The sequence below is a fragment of the Aphelocoma coerulescens genome, chromosome 1A (genome assembly GCF_041296385.1).
Source record: "Aphelocoma coerulescens isolate FSJ_1873_10779 chromosome 1A, UR_Acoe_1.0, whole genome shotgun sequence".
Lineage (NCBI taxonomy): Eukaryota > Metazoa > Chordata > Aves > Passeriformes > Corvidae > Aphelocoma > Aphelocoma coerulescens.
The window spans coordinates 2471064-2491392 of NC_091014.1; the positions used below are offsets into that span (position 1 = coordinate 2471064).

The 20329-nt window shown below is 50.7% G+C and overlaps 1 protein-coding gene across 1 annotated transcript in view; it reads right to left on the minus strand.

Annotated features, from left to right (window-relative positions):
- The window catches only part of LOC138120968 (collagen alpha-1(VII) chain-like), a 93955-nt gene extending 74549 nt beyond the window's left edge, over window positions 1–19406 (minus strand). Inside the window, exons 1-7 of the mRNA XM_069034103.1 lie at window positions 18403–19406; window positions 7308–7440; window positions 4100–4280; window positions 3398–3557; window positions 2594–2687; window positions 1427–1600; window positions 310–470 (exon numbers count right to left, since the gene is read on the minus strand). Of these exons, the coding sequence (XP_068890204.1) occupies window positions 310–470; window positions 1427–1600; window positions 2594–2687; window positions 3398–3557; window positions 4100–4280; window positions 7308–7440; window positions 18403–18759 (1260 nt within the window). The 5' untranslated portion in view covers window positions 18760–19406. The remainder of the gene's footprint in view (window positions 1–309; window positions 471–1426; window positions 1601–2593; window positions 2688–3397; window positions 3558–4099; window positions 4281–7307; window positions 7441–18402) is intronic.
- Between the last annotated feature and the right edge of the window lie 923 nt (window positions 19407–20329).

Genomic DNA, 20329 nt, shown 5'->3' on the forward strand with positions numbered 1-20329 from the left:
GATTGGGTGTCACCTCCTAACCCAGCATGACCCCCCAACATTGGGAACTGAACCCCAGCACTGGGAATTGAAACTGATGGATCCCATGGTGGATCTACACCTTCACTTTAACCCTCAGGAATTCCTGCCTATCCCATTGTGCCAGGATAGCTGAGGGATGTGGTGCCACCTCTGTGCCATCAACATGGGATGAATCCCCAACTTTGGAAACTGAACCCCAACACTGGGGACTGCTCTCCAACACTAGGACATGAAACCCAACACTGGGAACTGAAACTGGTGCCCTGGAAAACGGGAACACAACCCTACCTGTGGCTGGTGCTCCGGGTCCGGCTGTCCCGGGGGCAGCGAGGGGTGGACATGGACACGGTACCCTGTCACCCTGCCCGTGGCTGCCACCCACGAGAGCCTCAGGGAGCTGTGGCTGTGCTCACTGACACGCAGCTCCCGGGGGCCCAGGATCTGCTCAGCTGCAAAAACACAAAGGAAAGAGCTTGGATTGGATTCAAACGTGTGGAAGTTCGTGGATGGAGTCAACATATTCCACACAGAGAAAATCGCTCAGGCTGGGAGGACAGGGACACTTGGGATCTGTTTCCAGACAGGAGATGCTCCAGCAGAATTTTTTTTGGCCAATTTTTTTACAGCAAAAAGGGGGAAATCAAAATTGGTTCTGGTTACACTTCCCCAGTGAACACCTGGTGAATGCACAAGGCAGCAGCTCCTCCCTGCCCTTCTCCCTCCTGACACCGGACAAACCTGCCAGGAAGCTTGGACTCTCCATGGAATGTCACAGGAAGCCCTGAAGTGCTGCAGAACCACAGAAGAAGCCAAAAAAAGAGACCCTTTAAAGTCACAGGTGATGTTCTCCCCATTTCTCCCCCAAGCTTTTAACTCAGCTCCTCATGAGCTCATGAACCAAGAAGGGGCAGGAATTCAATGCCATCACCTCTGGATTCACTGCAGCATCAGGATCTCTTTGAGGAGACATCTGGGTCTCTTTGGAAATCTCTTTGGAGATCCCTTTGGAAATCCCTTTGGTTGCTCTTTGCATTTTCTGCAAGGAATGAAGTTCCTGCTGAGACCTCGAGCTGGGCTGCCAGAATTCCCTGTGACAATCCCACAACGAAATACCCCAAGGAGCAGAAATGCTGCCTCATCCCATTGCTGCTCCTTTTGTTTGATCCAGCATCAAAATTCCCAGGATGTGGTATCCCTAAACAAACCATGGAGAGGCAGCCACAAGAAGAACACCCAGGAGCACTGTCCCAAAGCAGGAGCTGCTCCATGAGCTGCTCGCTCCTCTAGGATAACCCAACCCCTCAAGCTCCCTCAGAGGGATGTGGGAGGTTCATCCCCATGGAAGAACATCCAGAGGGTGGTCTGAGCAGATGGAAAGCAGGATCAAGAGAGAACCTGGACACACCTTGCACCCTCTGCTTGACAGGACGTGGTGGCTCTGAGGCGGTGAAGCAGAGCCTCCGAGAGAGTTTGGGAGCCACGTTTGGGAGCAGCTGGAAATCTTCCACGTAAAGCACGTGCTCCGCAGTGGGATCTGAAGCAATCCTGCCCAGCTCGTTCTTGTCAGCATCCTTAATCCCTAGGGGAAGGAAAGAGCAGGAAAAGAGGACATCAAACACCATCCATGGGGCAGGGCAGGCTTTGGAAAGGGGGAGCAACGTGCTGGACTTTGACACCAATTTTGGGTCGTGCTGCCAAGGAAAAGAAGGGAACAAGGAATGGAGTCTCAAGCTGGATGGGAGAAGCAGAGGAAGCCTCTTCCACCAGGGAAAAGAGGTCAGGATTTCTCCAGAGGTGTCACAGAGATTGTCCAGGGCTGCTCATGGGCTGAGAGGTGGGGAAATAAAGGAATAGGGCAGGATCCAACCTCATCCTTCCCACTGGACACAGAGACATTCCTGTGCTGAGCAGACAACGGGGTTTTGGGAGGCTGGTCGAAAATTCCAGCGTGTTCCTGTGGCTGAACTAAAAAAAGGGGGAACAACCCACCCAAGAAACCAATCCTTCCCCAATTTTCACCTCACATGGGTTCAAATCAACCTGGTTGCTCTTGGTAACGAAATCCCACCACCATTCCTGTCATTCCCTGAAATTCTTGGGGAAGGGAAGGATTTGACTGGTGGGATCTCACTCTTGGGGGTGGGGGGAGCAATGGAACCTTTCCTTGCTCATGGAATTATTCTGAGGGACATTCCTGAGTCAGTCTCTGAACCCCATTAAGAGAAACCTTCAGAAGCAAAAGCGTTTTGAGGCTGGTTTTTTTTTTTTTTTGATGTCACATCGAATCATTGTGAAATTTATGGAACCTTTTATTGAACTCCTTCTGAATTCCCAAGTGGCTTTGACAGATGCAAAATCCCAGACTCCTACTAAACAAATCAGTTATTGACAACAACAACAATATCCAAGAAAACAACAACAAAATGTTGATTTTCCTGGACTTGCAGTGGTTTCCAAAGGCGGAGCCTGGGGGTGGGGGCAGTTTTCAGGGAAGAGGGTGCTGTGAATCAGGAATATTCCCCAGGAGAAGAATCAGGGTTGGTCACACAGAGGTTTTGATGGCCTCACGTACCCACAGCAAACGCTGTCACCCCCCCATCCTGCAGGATCTGGGCTCCTTCTTCCACGGAATCGCTGGATTTTCCATCCGTGAGCAGAACCAGCACCTGCAAGAGTTGGGATAAGAGCCAGGGAAGGAACAACACAACATCAGGAGGTCATGGTGACAGCTGTGGGCTTTCACACTGATGAAATCCCTCTCTTGGAATGAAATCCTTCAAAACCCAACACCTCTGGGGAAACTCCCACGGAATCACTTCCACGAGCTGGGAAGGAGCAGAGCTGCTCCCAACAGCATCTTCTCTGCATGTCCCTCCTGCCCTTGTGCCTCACCTCTGCTTGGGGCAGCAATTCCAGGAGGAAATTCCTGCCAGCACAGGAGAGGATTCATCCCTACAAGTCCTCATGAGCAGCTCCTAAGGGAGGACTAGGTTTGGATTAGATATTAGGAAGGAATCTTCCCTGTGGAGAGGGACAACTTGCAAGGTCATGGAGTGACAGGACAAAGTGGGAATGGCTTCCCAGTGCCAGAGGGCAGGGATGGATGGGATATGGGGAAGGAATTCCTGGCTGGGAGGGTGGGGAGGGGCTGGAATGGAATTCCCAGAGCAGCTGGGGCTGCCCCTGGATCCCTGGAAGTGTCCAAGGCCAGGTTGGACATTGGGGCTTGGAGCAGCCTGGGACAGTGGAAGGTGTCCCTGCCCATGGCAGGGGGGTGGAATTGGATGGGCTTTGGGATTCTCTTCCAACCCAAAGCATTCCAGGATTCTGGGATGACTCCGCTGCTCCCTGGACAACACATCAGGAGCTCACCCACCTTTGCCGCCTCCTCTCTCAGGGTGTCCTGGTGGGACAAAGCCTGAGCTGCAAACGCCAGGGCTGAGCCTGTTTGGAGGCTGCTGCCTTTGGAGGAGAGATCCCAAATTGCATCCAGCATTTCTTTGATGGTCCCGTAATCCGTGAGCTCAATGCTCATCCTGGGAATGAGAAATGGGGGAATAAAGAGCAAGGGATGCACTGAAAATGGCAATAACCAGTGATAATGTTGACATTTAGTTTCCAGTTGCCCAGAGCAGCTGTGGCTGCCCCTGGATCCCTGGAAGTGTCCAAGGCCAGGTGGGACAGGGCTTGGAGCAGCCTGGGATAGTGGGAGGTGTCCCTGCCCATGGCAGCTGGAATGAAATGGTCTTGAAGGGCCCTTCCCACCCAAACCATTCCCTGGATTTAACTCATGACAAGAAGTTCTCTTTACAGTGGTCAGGGCAGTGCAGGGAACGAGCCCCAGACCGTGGTACCACAACCCAGGACCTAAACTTAATGGAATTTAATGGAATTTGAATGTCAAACCCTTCCTTCCCTGCCCTGGAAGAATTCCCTGTGGCCGAGCACCTCTGGATGACTCCGCTGAGGGTTCCACTCTCGCTCAGCGGTTCCCCAGAGCTGCAGGAGCTCTTTATCCATGGCCATGAGTTGGATTCCAGGAATCCAGCAGTGGCTGGAGGAGGATGGACAGACCCACCTTGGTGTGTCCCCGTACAGAGCCAGGCCCAGCCGGACGCCTCCTCTTCCCATCTCCGTGTTCTCGAAGGATCTGGCCACGCTCCCGATGAAATCCCGGAGTAGCCGGGAGCTCTCCGTCCCTGCGCCCTCCGACAGCCCAACGAGGAACAGAACATCGGCCACCTCTGATGTCCTGCAGGCTGGGGGACAAGAGGGACAGGGAGCTTCATCCCACACCATGGAATATGGGAAACCTCCTGGAGCCACCTGAATTCCCAGGATACCGAAGGGAAGGGAGAGAGATGGAGGGACTGCGTTTAGGTGCTTCCCAGAGCAACAAGTGCTGTGTTTTCCTTAATTTCCTCTGAATTCCTCCTTTGGATGTTCTGACCCAGGAGAAGTTTCTCATCCAGAGATGCCCCATCCCGGGAAGTGTCCAAGGCCAGGAGCAACCTGGGATAGTGGAAGATGTCCCTGTCCATGGCAGGGTGGGACTAAATCACCTTTAAAAGGCGCCTTCCAACTCCAACTATTCCATGATTTAAACAATGAATCCCAAATTCCAGCTCCATCGAAGCTTGCAGGTCTGTAGGACCCTCTGGAAGCCCAGGGATTCCATCTTCCCAGAGGCACAGACAGAGCCCTGAGCCACCCCCCACCGAAATTCGGGAATGTGGCAGCTCTGCCATCCCATCAACCATCCTGGGATTCATATCAGAGCCACCTCTGGAGATGTGGGACCACCCCACCCTGGGCATGAGCAGCACCTCGTGCAAAGAACGAACAATTGGAGTGGTTTTCCAAGCTATCCCATGACAGCTCCAACGGCAGGGAAGGGACAGGAGTACAGGGAAATTTCCTTAAGTACCATCAAGGCATTTTTCCCTTCCCAGTGTTCCCTCCTAACTGAATTCCCTATTTTTTAGGTGTTCCATAAATCCATTTCAGCGACAGGAATCTGATGACTTTTAGGGACGCTTCAACTCACGGAGGCTCTGCAAAGGATATGGAAAATTTGCATTTTTCCTTGGAACTTCTCTCCCTTGCAGGCAGTTATTCCAGACCCTGCTGGAGGAGGGAGTTAGATCTTCCTCACCAGGATCGGGCTCAACCTTGTCCCATTTTTTTCCCTGGTTTTTTGTAATTTTGGATTTTATCCAGCCTTGACTTTCACCTGCAGGCCTGGACTTGCCCCAACCGGGCTGGAGAATCTATCCCAGTTTCCAGGGAGAGGATCTGGCTGTGTTTCCCAGGATTCTGCTGCACATGGAAAACCTGTTTTAACCTGACCTCTTCAATTCCCTGGACTTTTATCCCATTCCTACCAGCAGGATCCCCAAAGGGCTCGGAAATATTCAGGTTTTGTGCTGTCTCTCATTGCTGCGCCCCTGATCAATCCCCTTTGGCCTCCAGCAGGAGAAGGGATCATTTTCCAGCTGTGGATGGATGTTATCCAAGGATTTGGGGTTTTTCATCCTTCTCTTTTCATCCTCCTGAGTTCTTCCCAACTTTGTTTACTGCAGAAAAATAGGGATTGGCTCTTTTGGGGTTAAAATTGGGAATATAAAGCACTTTTCCTGGAGGAAAAACAGGAGACAATTATTTCAGTTTTTCTTTCCACAGATTTCCTTGTCCAGGGAGTCTTGGAAGCAGCTCAGCTGCTCATGGATCATCACGAGCTCCTTTCCCCGCTGCTGTTTCTATCTTGGATCTATTCCTTTTCCTCAGCTTTGGGATTTTGATATCCTTGTTCCCCCAGAAAGACTTGGAGGGAAGCAAATCCCAGTCCTGATCTCCACCCTTGGGCCTGGTGGAAATCCTTCAGCAGCTTCCCAAGGTAACCACACCCTGTACTCCCACAAGAAATTCCCAAGAAAATCCAGAACCACCCACCTCTCGGAGCCACTCCGGAAAGCGCCGATTTTCCTGCTTTTTTGGCCCCAGTTTGGAAAACATCCTCAAAATCGATATCAGAGGGGTCTCTGCTGCCTCATCCACATCCCAAATTCCCAGAGAGCTGCCTCCATCCATCCCAGTTCCTGAGAGTCTTCCTCACCCCACCCTCATTTGCATCCAGGAAAAATGAGGAGGACAACAACAAATTTGGGATTCCAAAGGGCAGGATGGCACCTTTTCCCTATAAAGGGGCAATCCCAGCCCGTTGTGGGTGCTTTCCAGCTTGGCAAAAAATTCCCAAAACCCAGGAATCATGGCTTGGATCAAGCACCTGGAGCTGTCATGGGAAATGTGGGATGTTCAAGATCTTTGGATTGGTACCTTCTGAAGAAAATCCCACCCCGACAGCTCTATTAATCACAGGGGGATAGGATTGGATCTGGAATTTTCCATGCACCTCCAAACCGATCCCGTTCCATCCATCACAGCTTTCCCCGAGACATCTCCGAACGTTGATTTATTGCCCTGCTCCCAGCTTGGAATTAAACAGCATTAGAGTCAAGTTTATTGGTTAATTGATGGACAGCAGCTTAATCAAGTTAATTCTGGAGCCGATGCCGAAGATTCCATTAACTCCTTGTGGAATTTAATGGATTTAGATGGATTTGCACCTCCAAACCTGGGAGTTGCTGGAAAAAGAAGGATCCCACCCAGCCTGGGACAATCCTGGGAACTCTGGATTAGCTCTGGAGGATGGATCTCCCCTCCTGAGACCAAAACCACACCCTGGGTCATCCATGAGGCTCTTCCTTGGAATTCTTTTGCCTCCTGCTTTTTGGATCCAGCCCCTCATCCCCCAAAACTCTTTGTGGGCTTGCATGGAGCCAGGGACAGGTGAATCCTTGAGCTATCCCAGCTCCCTGGAAAGCAGGAGAAGGATTCAAGGCTTCCTTGAGGATTTTCCTCTCCCATTTCCTGGGTGGAGGCTGGAAGCAGGTCCTGGAATTCAGAGGAGGAATCAGGATGGGATTTGTTTTCCCTTTCTCCCCACTTTCCTCTGGAGCAGGAGGCAGAACAGAGGTAGGACACTGATCCCTGATTTCTCCATAAATCCCAGAGCAGGAATTCAGGCCCTGAATTCCTTTGGAGGCGCTCTGTTATCCTGGTGATCCCAATCCTAAGTGGGAATTAACGGCACCACAGCTCCACCCCGACACATCCACGGGCATATCCATGCCAGGAGCAGGAAAAGCTGCTTGGAAAAGGCATTGGAAGTGTCCCAGGTGCTGCCCCCGTGGTGACTCAGGTGTCCCTTGTCCCTCGTCACTCACCTTCATGAGCAGCCCCAGCTCCGAAGGGCCCCGCGGCCACTGCCAGGACAAGGATCTGGGCACACAACATTCCCCTCGGGAAGCAGCTCCCAGAAATCCCTGGAGTCAGCACAGGACCTGGAGAGTCCCTCACCTGCAGAGGGAAAGAGGGTGGAGCTGAGGCCACCCGTGGGTGATGCTCCCACCCACCCTCAGTGCCAGGAAAAGCTTTTCTCCTGCTAAAAAGGCTCCTCTTGGCTTGGAAATTTGGGATTAAAATCCAGAAATTCTTGAATTCCTTCATTTCTTTGCTAATGCCAAGCTCAGCTTTGTTCCTGCCTTTCCCAACACCCACCCGAGGCAACGAAGCCCAAATGTGGTGGGATAAAAGCAGGAGGCGCTTCCTGCCTCAAATAGTCTGGGAGAAAAGGCCAGGAAAATCAGGAATCACCTGATCCAACCTTGTTCCCCAGGCTCCTAAATCCACTATGAACTTCCCAAGGATCCAGCCAGAGGGGTCTGGAATTCTGGTTATTGCTGGTGGTTTAACGACTCCCTAAAATTGCTGCAGAATTCCCCCTCTGGAAAACAGGGAATTCTCTCTATGGAGCAGAAGTGCTGCTGCCAAAAGGAATTTTATTCTTTTTTTTTATGGCAAATCAAAACTTCTTCTCCTGCTCTGAGCCTCACCTGCTCCCAGGGAGGTATGGAAAACTTCCAGGATGGAAATTATGGATTCGGGGGGGGGGGGGGGGCGGAAATCCCAATGGCTTCATCCAGCTTCGCTCTTTTCCAGGGATTCCGTTCCAATTAACACCACGGATTAATGGGACTAAAGACCCTCTCTAAGACTCCTGTGACAAGGAATGTTCCAGGAGTTTGGGATGGAGGATTTCAGCTTGGAAGCATCCAGGGGAAAAGCAGGAAAACACCTGGAGAGTCCTGGAAATGACATCCAGACCCTCCTCTCCTTTTTCCCACTCCATGGTGGCTCCCCATGAATCCGATTTTCCCATTAAAAACACCTGTTCTGCTAAATTTAGAGGCTTTTCCAAGCAGAAAATTCCAATCAGGTGTTTCTCGGGAATTTCATCTCCAGGCAGGATCTTTCTCCCTCTCCAAGAGGCAGAATCCGAGGGAAAAGAAAATCTTGGATTTGCCTGTGCAGCTGCTGCAAACAGCAAAGGAGGGTTTGGTGCTCCAATTCCCACAAGGAATTCCAGGAGAGCAGTGAAGGTTTGGGATGGATGACTCCAAAGGGGAATTTTGTTGGGAATCACCGCTCATCAGACGGATTCATGGGACAAAGAACGGGATGTTGGCAGTTTTGTCACCCCGCTGCCATGTGGGGCATCCAGGGAATGCTCATCCAGGTTTGCTAATCTTTCTTCCCTTAAAAAAAGGTGGAATGGGATTAAATATCCTCAAGAAAGGAATATCTCCGGGGGAGGAGGGGCAGGATTCATGGATAAGGAGAGGTGGGGGTTTGGGGGAAAAGCGTTGAATTTGAAGGAGGTGGGGGTTAAAAAAAGGGGGGGAAAAGGGGTTGGGAAGCGCTGGATGAAGGGATTGAGTGCTTGGCTGGCAGCCAGGGCTGCACCGCTCCGGTTATTCCAGCTGGAGCTCTCCCAGGTTATTCACATTCCCAAGGGGAACAGGAGCCGGGACAAAGGAAACAAAGATCCCAAAGATCCTGCATCCCCTGGGAGCCTCCTGGGTTTGGGGCAGCAGGGATTCTCTGAGCAGGAATCTTGTCCTTTCCTGGCTTCCAGATTTGCTTTTGCTGGAATAAGGGCATGGAAGGAGCCAGCAAGGAGAGCTTGGGCATGGAATTTCCACATTCCCATCTCCTCACCCAACCCCATCCGACCCCCCACGGCCAGGTGAGGAACCAGATGGGATTTAAAGTCCCTTCCAACACAAACCAGTCCGTGATTCCCTGATTTAGGGGCTGGGAATGGGAAAGGCTGATCCAAAGGCGCCCCTGCCCGGCCAGGAAAAGATCCCGGAGTCCCTGAGCTGGAGCCAAGGATCTGAGTCCAAATCTCTGACTTTCCCTATGAATTTCATTCTTAATTCCACAGGAGGTGGAATTAAAGGCCTGAGGTGAGCACAATCCAGTAGCACCCAAAAAGGACCAACTGACTCCCAAAATTCCAGTGATCCCAAAAAGGGCCAAATGACTCCCAAAATTCCAGTGATCCCAAAAATCCAGTGATCCCAAAAAGGACCAAATGACTCCCAAAATTCCAGTGATCCCAAAAAGGGCCAAATGACTCCCAAAATTCCAGTGATCCCAAAAAGGGCCAAATGACTCCCAAAACCCCAGTGATCCCAAAAAGGGCCAAATGACTCCCAAAATTCCAGTGATCCCAAAAATCCAGTGACACTCAAAGACCAAAATTCCAGTGAGCCCAAAAAGGACCAAATGACTCCCAAAATTCCAGTGATCCCAAAAAGGGCCAAATGACTCCCAAAATTCCAGTGATCCCAAAAAGGACCAAATGACTCCCAAAATTCCAGTGATCCCAAAAAAGACCAAATGACTCCCAAAATTCCAGTGATCCCAAAAAGGGCCAAATGACTCCCAAAATTCCAGTGATCCCAAAAAGGACCAAATGACTCCCAAAATTCCAGTGATCCCAAAAAGGGCCAAATGACTCCCAAAATTCCAGTGATCCCAAAAATCCAGTGATCCCAAAAAGGACCAAATGACTCCCAAAATTCCAGTGATCCCCAAAAGGACCAAATGACTCCCAAAATTCCAGTGATCCTTAAATTCCAGTGATCCCAAAAAGGACCAAATGACTCCCAAAAACCCAGTGATCCCAAAATTCCAGTGACACCCAAAAAGGAGCAAATGACACCCAAAAATCCAGGACCAGATTCTGCCCATTCCATGCTCAGACCCCCTGGATGCATCGAACAGGAATTGGATTGTTCCCAAAAAACCTCAAAAAACCCCAAACCAAAGCTGTGGGAACTCTGGCGATGCCGAGAGAGCTCCCAAAATGTTCAAGCTACACCCTGAGGCACACGGTGGGATTTTGGGATTGTCCTGGGCAGGACCAGGAGTGGGACTTTAGTGATCCTTGTGGGGCCCTTCCAATCCTGGATATTCCATGACATTCTGGAATCTCCTTCCCAACCTCTCCGTGATGCCCCTGAGCCACGTCCCACCAGGGGAGGTGCAAAGTCATCCCAAAATTCCCATTCCAGATGGGTTTGGGGCATCTCAGCCCCTTCAGTCATCCCAAAATTCCCATTCCAGATGGGTTTGGGGCATCTCAGCCCCTTCAGTCATCCCAAAATTCCCATTCCAGATGGGTTTGGGGCATCTCAGCCCCTTCAGTCATCCCAAAATTCCCACTCCAGACGGGTTTGGGGCACCTCGGGCCCTTCTAGGACAGCACCAAGGGGTTCCAACTGTGCAGTGCAGGGGGAAGCTGGGGCTGCTTCTGCCTCCTCATCCTCTTCTTCCTCCTCACACTCCTCTTCCTTCTCATCCAGAACTGCTGCCTCCTCACCCTCCTCATCCTCTTCTTCCTCCTCGTCCTCCTGATCCTCCTCTTCCTCCCCACCAGCGCCTGCTGCCTCCTCATCGTACCCCCTGGGAGCTGCTGCTGCTCATCCTCCTCATCTTCATCCTCCCCATCAGGGGCTGCTGCCTCCTCATCCTCATCTTCCTCCTCATTTTCCTCATCTGGAGCTGCTGCTCCTCATCCTCCTCTTCCTCCCTATCCTCCCCCTTGGGAGCTGCTGCCTCCTCATCTTCATCCTCCCCATCAGGGACTGCTGCTCCTCTACCTCCTCTTCCTCCTCATCCGGAACTGCTGCCTTCTCATCCTCCCCCTTGGGGGCTGCTGCTTCTCATCCTCCTCTTCCTCCCCATCAGGGAGCTGCTGCCTCCTCACCCTCTTCATCCTCCCCTTTAGGAGCAGCTGCCTCTTCATCTTCCTCCTCACCCTCCCCCTCTGGAAGCTGCTGCTGCTGCTTCCTCCTCCTCCTCCTCCCCCGGCCCCTCTCCCTCCTTCCCCCCGCAACCTGAGAGCGGCAAGAGCGGAGAAACCCCCAGGGCAGCCCAACCCCGGACGGACAAACAGACAGCCGGACCCCGCTGCTCACCCGGCCCCACGCCGGCTTCTCCCGCCGGGCCGGAGCGTCCCAGGATCCCTCCACCGGGAATCCGCGGCGGACAAACTTCCACAGGCTCGGGAGAAGAAGTTCTGAGGCAGGAGGAGGGGCTGCTCCAGGCGTATCCCCCCTTCCAGCTCCGATTCCCTCTCGGCAGCTGGGATGGAGCGGGAGAACGGGGATGCCACCCCCCAGCTCCGGGCAGGAATGTGGGAATGGAGAGGGGGGAGAAAGGGAGGGAAGGGGAAAAAATGGTAAGATTTTTACCTTGTGGGCATAAAAGAATAATAATAAAATAACTGGGATGTTTGCAAGGGAAGGGGCCGGCGCAGGGAGAGGGGAAAAGTTTGTTCCCAAGGGAGTAAAAAATTCCAGGTGTCAGCACCTGGAGAGGATGGAAAACACCAGGCATGGGATGAAAAACTGATTTATGGTTCAAATTCGGGATTCTGACACGGCTGGGGGCGCTGCAGGGGCACGAGCGAGGACATCACCAATGAAATCCTGATTTGCCTCATCTCCCGACAGCAGAAATTCCTAAGGAATTGTCTCCCAGATGGGAGACTGGGAGGCAGAGAGAAACTGAGGCAGCGAAGGGAACGTTTGAGGTTCAAACATTCAGGAAACGACCCCAGAAAGGACACAAGCACTGCACTTGGCTCCTTGGGGTGGCGACAGTGGGGTGGCCCCAAAGCTCTGGGGGAGGTGGGCAGAGTCTTGTGCAGGGCTGGGAGTGTGTGGGACACGTTCCATGGGGATTCCTGGGGAGGGAGATCAGCTCCAAACCGGACCCCAGGAATAAATCAGGATTCTCACCCTCCTGGGACCCTCAGCTCCAAACAGGATCCCAGGAATAAATCAGGATTCTCACCCTCCTGGGACCCTCAGCTCCAAACAGGATCCCAGGAATAAATCAGGATTCTCACCCTCCTGGGACCCTCAGCTCCAAACAGGATCCCAAGAATAAATTGGAATTCTCACCCTCCTGGGATCCCCAGCTCCAAACAGGATCCCAGGAATAAATCAGGATTCTCACCCTCCTGGGACCCTCAGCTCCAAACAGGATCCCAAGAATAAATTGGAATTCTCACCCTCCTGGGTTCCCCAGCTCCAACCCCCACCTCCTGCAACCAAATCCGGAGCTGCATTCCCAAGGACTGGGAAAATCTCAATCCAGCCACCCCTGGAGCTCCCACCACACAAACAAAGGAGATTTCAGCTCAGGGAAAAACAAAAATTAGGAAGAATTAGAGATCCCATATCCCAAAAAAGCAGCAGTTTTCCTGCTCGGAGTAGGGGATCCCACCGAGGATTTCTGTGCCCGGGGTCCTGGGAATTCCAGAGCTGGTGAAGAGCAGCTCTCACCCTGGTAGGTCCCATCCATCCCTAAAGATCCTCTGGCCAGGAGCTAAACAGGCCAAAAAGGTCAAGGACAGAGGAAAAGGGAAAACCAGGAACCTCCAGGGTGAACAGGAACACATTGGCTTGGGATGGGAAAAAACATTCCAGGGAATCCCAGCCCCACGTGGCCCCAGGTGAAGCCAAAGGCTCGGCTCAGCCCCGTTAATAAACGAGAGCCTCAAAGAGCTGCTACAGGAGATTTAAATCATTCAGCAGCTTCCAGGTGTTCAAATATCCACGGGTTTCAAAGTCGGGAGAGGTGGAATTTTGCTCTTCCCAGCCCGAGCCTGCAGGGAAATCGCCGATGTTCCCCCACTCCAGCGGAATATCCCAGGAATTAACTGCTTCCTGCCCGTGAATATCCACAATTTTCCCTCCCCTTCAGATCGTTTCTGCCTGAATCACCCCCAAACTCTCCAGGATGACTCCAGTTTTAGGGATTGATGCCGATCCCAGGCTTAGGAGGAGCACTCCATAAACTCAGACTTAACAACTGAGCCTAATTGAACCCTGCAAACCTCCCAAAGCCCTGAATGCCTCGTTAGGGAGCTGAATGGGCTTAATTGCAATTGGATCTGCATTCAGCAACTGAATCCATTCCCAATCCCAGAGCGGGGCAATCAGGAGGGGTTTGTGCAGCTCCAACGCAATTCCCGACAGGATCAGGGGCTCCAGCTGCCATTTGGAGGTGCCCAAAACGAGGCAGGACACGGAGTTCTGGTTTTAACCCGGCTCCAGCAGGGTTTAACCCTGGAGGGGTTGGGAAGAGGGGGAGATGTGGCACTTGGGGATCCTCAACATCCAAAGCATGTGGAGCTGCTGGAGCAAATCCAGAGGAATCCATGGAGCTGCTCCCAGGGCTGGAGCCCGGCTGGGAGAGCTGGGAATGTTCCCCTGGAGAAGAGAAGGCTCCAGGGAGAGCTGAGAGCCCCTTGCAGGGCCTAAAGGGGCTCCAGGAGAGCTGCAGAGGGACTGGGGCCAAGGGCTGGAGGGCCAGGAGCCAGGGAATGGCTTCCCAGTGCCAGAGGGCAGGGCTGGATGGGAGATTGGGAATTGGGAATTGCTGGCTGGGAGGGTGGGCAGGGGCTGGAATGGAATTCCCAGAGCAGCTGTGGCTGCCCCTGGATCCCTGGCAGTGCCCAAGGCCAGGCTGGACATTGGGGCTGGGAACAGCCTGGGATGGTGGAAGGTGTCCCTGCCCATAAATGTTGGGATGGGCCACCTTTCCTCATGGATCTGGGCTCGAGCCACTTGGAATTTTCATGCTGGGCTCTTGACAGCTGTGATGGGAACACCTGGAGCTGAACAATTCCGTGCTTTTATTCCCAAACCCTGGAGCCAAACAGGCTCCATCAAAGGCTCAGGGAAGGGGTGAAGAACAAAACGAGTTCTTCAATCATCAAAAAAAAAAAAAAACCCACCCAGAGAGGGGAACATCAAAATCAGGCCAAAAGGAAATCACAAAAATAAACTGTGCTGAAGGAAATTTGGGAAGTTTCCAAGCCAGACTCCTCAGCTCCTGGAGCAATCAGGAATATTTGGGAGCAATGAATGGGAGCGAGGCAAGGCAAACAAAGAGGAGCATTCATGTGCAGCCGGCACTTCCCTGAATTCCAACCCCTCTGGAGGAGGGATCTGCTGGAATTCAGGCCTGATATTGAGCAAAGTGTCCTGGCAGCCACATGTCATCCATCAGATAAAAGCTGGGAAAGGTCATCCAGCAGCGTTTGCTGATCCCAAACCACCTCTGGAAAAGCACCAGAAAGGCGCCCAGCCCCTGTTCCCATTTCCTTGTCCTTCCCGAGGCCTCGAAAGCAGCAGGACAGACCCAAAAATGACTTTTCAGGATGAGAGATGGGACAGAGAGGCCAAGAAGAGCTGGAGTGAGGATGCTCCACGAGGTCTCACTCAGCCCAGTGGAGCTTTTTGGATTTCCAGCTCCGGGGATGGTTCTTATCAGCCTCCCTTCGAGATAAAGGCTCTCACTTTAGATAAATTCAGCCCCCAGATTCCAGAGTGGCTTTTGCTCTGGTCCAAAATGGTGTTTCCAGGTGTTTTTCTTGCTGGACTCTCCTGCTCTGCTCCATGGAAAATCCAACAGAGATGGTTTAGAATCCCAGAATCCCAGAATGGGAGGGAAGGGACCTTAAATCCCATCCAGTGCCACCCCATTCCACAGGCAGGGACACCTTCCACTGTCCCAGGCTGCTCCCAGCCCTGTCCAGCCTGGCCTTGGACACTTCCAGGGATCCAGGGGCAGCCACAGCTGCTCTGGGAATTCCAGTCCAGCCAGGAATTCCCAATTCCCAATCTCCCATCCATCCCTGCCCTCTGGCAGTGGGAAGTCATTCCCTGTGTCCTGTCCCTGTAGCCACACAAAAAAATCCCTCTCCCTCCTTTTTTTATGGAAAACACGGAGATGAAACATTGCTTGGAACGACCAACCCACAATAGGGCTGTAACTGGGATTATGGGAAGCGTCCTCCTCCCCATTACTGGTTTAACTGGTTCTCCCCACAGACACCTTTCATCCATTTATGGCCACGCCAAAATTTGCTCCTTTTCCAGCCAAAAATACCCGGAGCAACCCAAGAATCGATGCAGGGAGACAAGAGCAGCTCCCCTTGGAGCAGTGATGTGGTTTGGGAGAAGTGGATTGCTCCAATTCTTTGGGAATGTAATCAAGGAACGAGGAGATGGGACCAGTCCTGGACCAGTGAGGAGCCACACTGGATCTCCAGAGTGAATCCAAGCACAGCTGGATTCCAGGGAATGCCCAGCTGGATGAGTTCCATGGCAAACAACTCCAAACATTCCCACCCTTTCATCCATTTCAATTAAAAAAGAATGGAAAAGAAGAAATCCCTTCAGGATCTCCTTTGGAGCACAGAGTGCCTTTTTGGGGTTTCTAAATCCCGCTGGGAAAGGGGTTTTTCATTGGGAAGGTGCAGGAATTCACTGGGAATGTTTCAACGTGGAAAATAAAAGCAGATTTAGACCAGAAATGGAGGGGAAATCTGGGAATCTGAACCAGGGAAAACATCCCAGTGGAGAATCCAGAGGGAATGACTCTAGGAACGGGAATTTCCTCATGGAAAGGGTTGATGGGAATTGGAAGGAACTGTCCAGGGAGGTTTGGAGTTCCCATCCCTGCAGGTGTCCAAGGAATTCCTGGATGTGGCACTCAGGGCTGGGGACAAGGTGGGGATAAGGCACAACTTAGACTCGATGATCTTGGAGGGCTTTTCCCACCTCAGTGATCCCAGGATTTCCAGGCTGGATGTGCTGCTGCCATTCCCAGAGCTCCCTGGGGACACCTCTCCAGAGCTGGTGGCAATTCCACGGTGGGCAGGTGACAAAACCACTGCCAGGGATGAAGAAGTCACCTCAGTTCGGTCACTGAGCACAGGAGCAGCCTGAGATCCAAATTTCCCAATTTTCCAACTTCCCAACCCAATCATGGCCTCTCCCCTCAATGCTTTTGATACCTAAAGGTCCTGGCCTGAGCCCTGGAGCACATTCCCAGTGGTGTTCTCCTGGGATGAGCCCTATGGGAAGCAAAATGGCAAAAAAAAAAAAAAGGGAATTTCAAGAGAATTTGTGATTTTGAGACCTCGTGGTCACAGAAAGCAACGAGGTCGGGATTCATCCCATTCCCACGGGTCGGGAGCTCTGGGATTGCTCTGCAGGTTGGATCTCTCCAAACTGGGGATTAGGACAAACCTGGTCAAAATTCTGCTGTTAGAAATCCCATAATTTAGCTGAAGAAAAAATCAGAAGAGTTGAAACAGCTGAAGTTTTATCCATGGGATTCATTCCCACTTTTCGGAGTCCAGCATGGGGAAATCCATCATGTGTCTGTGTTCCCATCCCAAAGTTAATGGGATTCAGCTCCTAAAAGCATCCTAAAAACATCTCCTGCAGCCCAGCAGAGGAGCTGCTGGTCCAGAACCATTTCCAAGTGACACCTCTGCCCCTCACTGTTATCCAAAGGTTCCCTCACTGCTGAAACTAAGGAATTAAGACCATTTTTCCACCTCTTCCCAAGCTTTTTCCTCAGGCTGCTCTGCCCCATGAGCTCCAGGAAGGGATTGGATTTGCAATTCCATGTGTTGGGAATTTCTGGTCACAATTTTGGTCACAATCCAACAGCGATTTTGCCCATTCTGCTTTTTGGGATGGCCTTTATTCCCAGCCTGACCATTCCCAGATCTCAGAGCCTCCTCTCATTCCAGGATATTTGGATAGAAGTTCTGGGAGGTGTCAGCCCTCCCACAGAGATCCCAGAGAAAGGCTGGGAAGCCATGTGGGATGGGGAGGGAAGCCCTCAGATCTGAGCCATGGATCATCCCCCACAGCTGGAGCATCCCAATTCCACCCACGGACGTTCGGGATGTGCCAGCTGAGGGAATGATCCCTGTTGGAAGCATCCGAGCAACTCCCAGCAGGTTCAGCTGCTCAGGTCCCACTTTGCTCACCATGAGCACCAAAAATCTCCCATTCCTTTGCCAAGTTTCCCAGAGCTCTGGAGGGATCCCATCCCACAGAATTCCAGAGTTATTTCAGTTGGAAAAGCCCTCCAAGCCCATCGAGTCCAAGCTGTGCCCACCTTGGCACCAGCCCAGAGCTCCGAGTGCCACCTCCAGGCTTTCCTTAGAGAAGTAAAATTAATATTTTCAAGGTATTCATGTTAATATTTCCAGGGTATTAACAATATCAATATTCCCAGGATTAAAAGAATCGGAGAGGGAGAAGGAAAATGGGAATAAAAGAATTAATTTTGCATTTCTTGGACAGAGAAGGGGTGGCCTTTGTTACTAGCCCTTCCTGAGGTCCCTGAGTGCCTCCTGATTTTGCTTTTCCATGGGAAGAAATCTGTGGCTGCTCCGTGGGGAATCAGATGGAAAACAGGGGGAAAAGAGGGATAAAATCCCATTTCTCCCATGGAATGCCATCAGCTGAGCTGCTGCTTTAGAGGAGAAATGAGGGGAGAAGGAAAAATCTGAGGGACCCAAAATTGTGCCCTCACGGTGACGGTCACCCACCACAGCCCATCATGGAATGCTGATTTATTCCAATGGAAAGAACAGCCAGTGATCCCTAAAAATAACCAGAGCCACTCCTCTGGATGAGGTTTTAAGCCTCCACTTCAGATTTTCTCTTCCCTGTAAATAAGAGGCTGCAGGATTTGATTTAAGGCAAGGAGGGAGGCAAATTATCCCTAAATTTCCATCATTCTCCTGAATCCGAGTGTTCCAAAGAATATTTAAGGAACCTCACAGATCTCCTTTTTCTTTCGTTTTTTTGGTGTTTTTTTATTTTTTTGGTCCCTTTTCCAGATATTTTTTGCTCCAAGTGGGATTTACCAGCTGGAAATTTCACAAGAAGGTCACAGGATAAAAACCCCAGCCCAGAGACAGCAACAAGATCAAGAATAAATCTCATTTTCCCTCCTTGGCAGTATTTTTTTTTTGGCAGAATTCCAATCAGACTCAGGATTCCAACCTTCTCTCGTCTCCTCACTTTGGAGGGCAGGGAATTTTCCCCATTTTTCCAGACATTTCTCCCATTTTTCACTCACCTGGTCCACAGGAGACAAAAGGAAAGGGGAGCATCCAAAATCCAGCGGTTTTGGAGATGTTTCATCCTCCGAAGCCTCACCAGAGATGGGAAAGGAGCTGAGCACTCCAGGACACATGGAAAATCCTGCAGATCCTGGGAAAAATCGAGGAGCTGGGAGCCAAGCCTGCTGCTTCTCATGCTGCCAGGGAGCTGCAGCTGGTGCCAGGGAAATATTCCTGCAGAGGCAGCAGATGTTGGGAGCGAGGGATGAGGGAACGACGCGGGAGCTGCAGGCAGAGGTCGGGGGGTGTTTCCTCCAGGGATAACGGGAGTGGGAGAGCAGGAGAAGCACATGGAGACAGCTCCATCCTTCCATAATCCAGGGATCCAGAGCTCAGCGACTTCCTGGAGCTCCTGGGAATGTGCTTCCATTCACCACCCTGCAGGAACTTCTGGGAATCTTCAAGTTTTTAACCATTTCCTTTGTTTTTCCCACGTTCTCCACGTCCTGTGCTGATGAGTTCCATGGATTTTTATCCCACTTTTTATCTCCTCTCCTTGGCTTCCCACCTCAATCCTCGGCTTTGTTTGTTGCTGCTCAATTCTTACATGAGGAAAAATCCCCAAATTCCCTGGAAGGAGGTTTTGGGTTGGGCCTGTTCTCGCAGGAATCTTGTGATGGGATGAGGGGAAAAGGCCTCAAGCTGTGCCAGGGGAGGTTCAGGTTGGATTTTAGGAAAAATTCCTTCACTGATAGAGAGTGGACAGGCATGGAATGGGTTTTCCAGGGAAGTGGTGGAGTCTCCATCCTTGGAAGTGTCCAAAAAACAAGTGGATGTGACACTTGGTGACGTGGTTTGGGACAGTCCTGGTTGGACTTGATGATCCTGGAGATCTTTTCCAACCAAAATGACTCCACAATTCCATGATTTCAGTTCCTGAAAGCTGGGAGAACTGCTTGGGAATATTGGGAATTTGCTGGATCCAAAATGACATCAAAGCACCAACAGTGCAAGCTGGAAAGCTCTGGAGTGCCTGTGGAAAAAACCTGGAAAATCCATAGGAAAACAGGATTCCCTTGAGACTGAGCTGCAGGGAAACCCTGGGAGCCAAGGGGAGAAATGGAATTTATGGACAAGTGGAGTAATTGATGGGAAAAATGGAGTGATTTATGGAAAACTGGAGTAATTTATGGGAAAAATGGAGTAATTTATGAAAAAATGGAGTAATTGATGGAAAAATGGAGCTATTTATGGAAAAATTGAGTAATTTATGGAAAAAATTGGAGTAATTGATGGAAAACTGGAGTAATTTATGAAAAAATGGAGTAACTGATGAAAAATGGAGCAATTTATGGAAAAATCGGAGTAACTTATGGAAAGATGGAGTATTTGATGGAAAACTGGAGTAATTGATGGAAAAAATGGAGTGATTTATGGAAAAAATGGAGTGATTTATGGAAAGATGGAGTAATTTATGGACAACTGGAGTGATTTATGAAAAAATGGAGTAATTGATGGAAAAATGGAGTAATTGATAAAAAAATGGAGTAACTGATGAAAAAATGGAGCAATTTATGGAAAAATGGAGTAACTTATGGAAAAATTGGAGTAATTTATGGAAAGATGGAGTATTTGATGGAAAACTGGAATAATTTATGGAAAGATGGCGTAATTTATGGAAAACTGGAGTGATTTATGAAAAACTGGAGTAATTTATGAAAAAACGGAGCAATTTATGGAGAAATGGAGCAATTTATGGAAAAATTGGAGTAACTTATGGAAAGATGGAGTATTTGATGGAAAACTGGAGTAATTGATGGAAAAAATTGAGTGATTGATGGAAAAATTGGAGTGATTTGTGGAAAAAATGGAGTAATTTATGGAAAGATGGAGTAATTTATGGAAAACTGGAGTGATTGATGAAAAAATGGAGTAATTGATGGA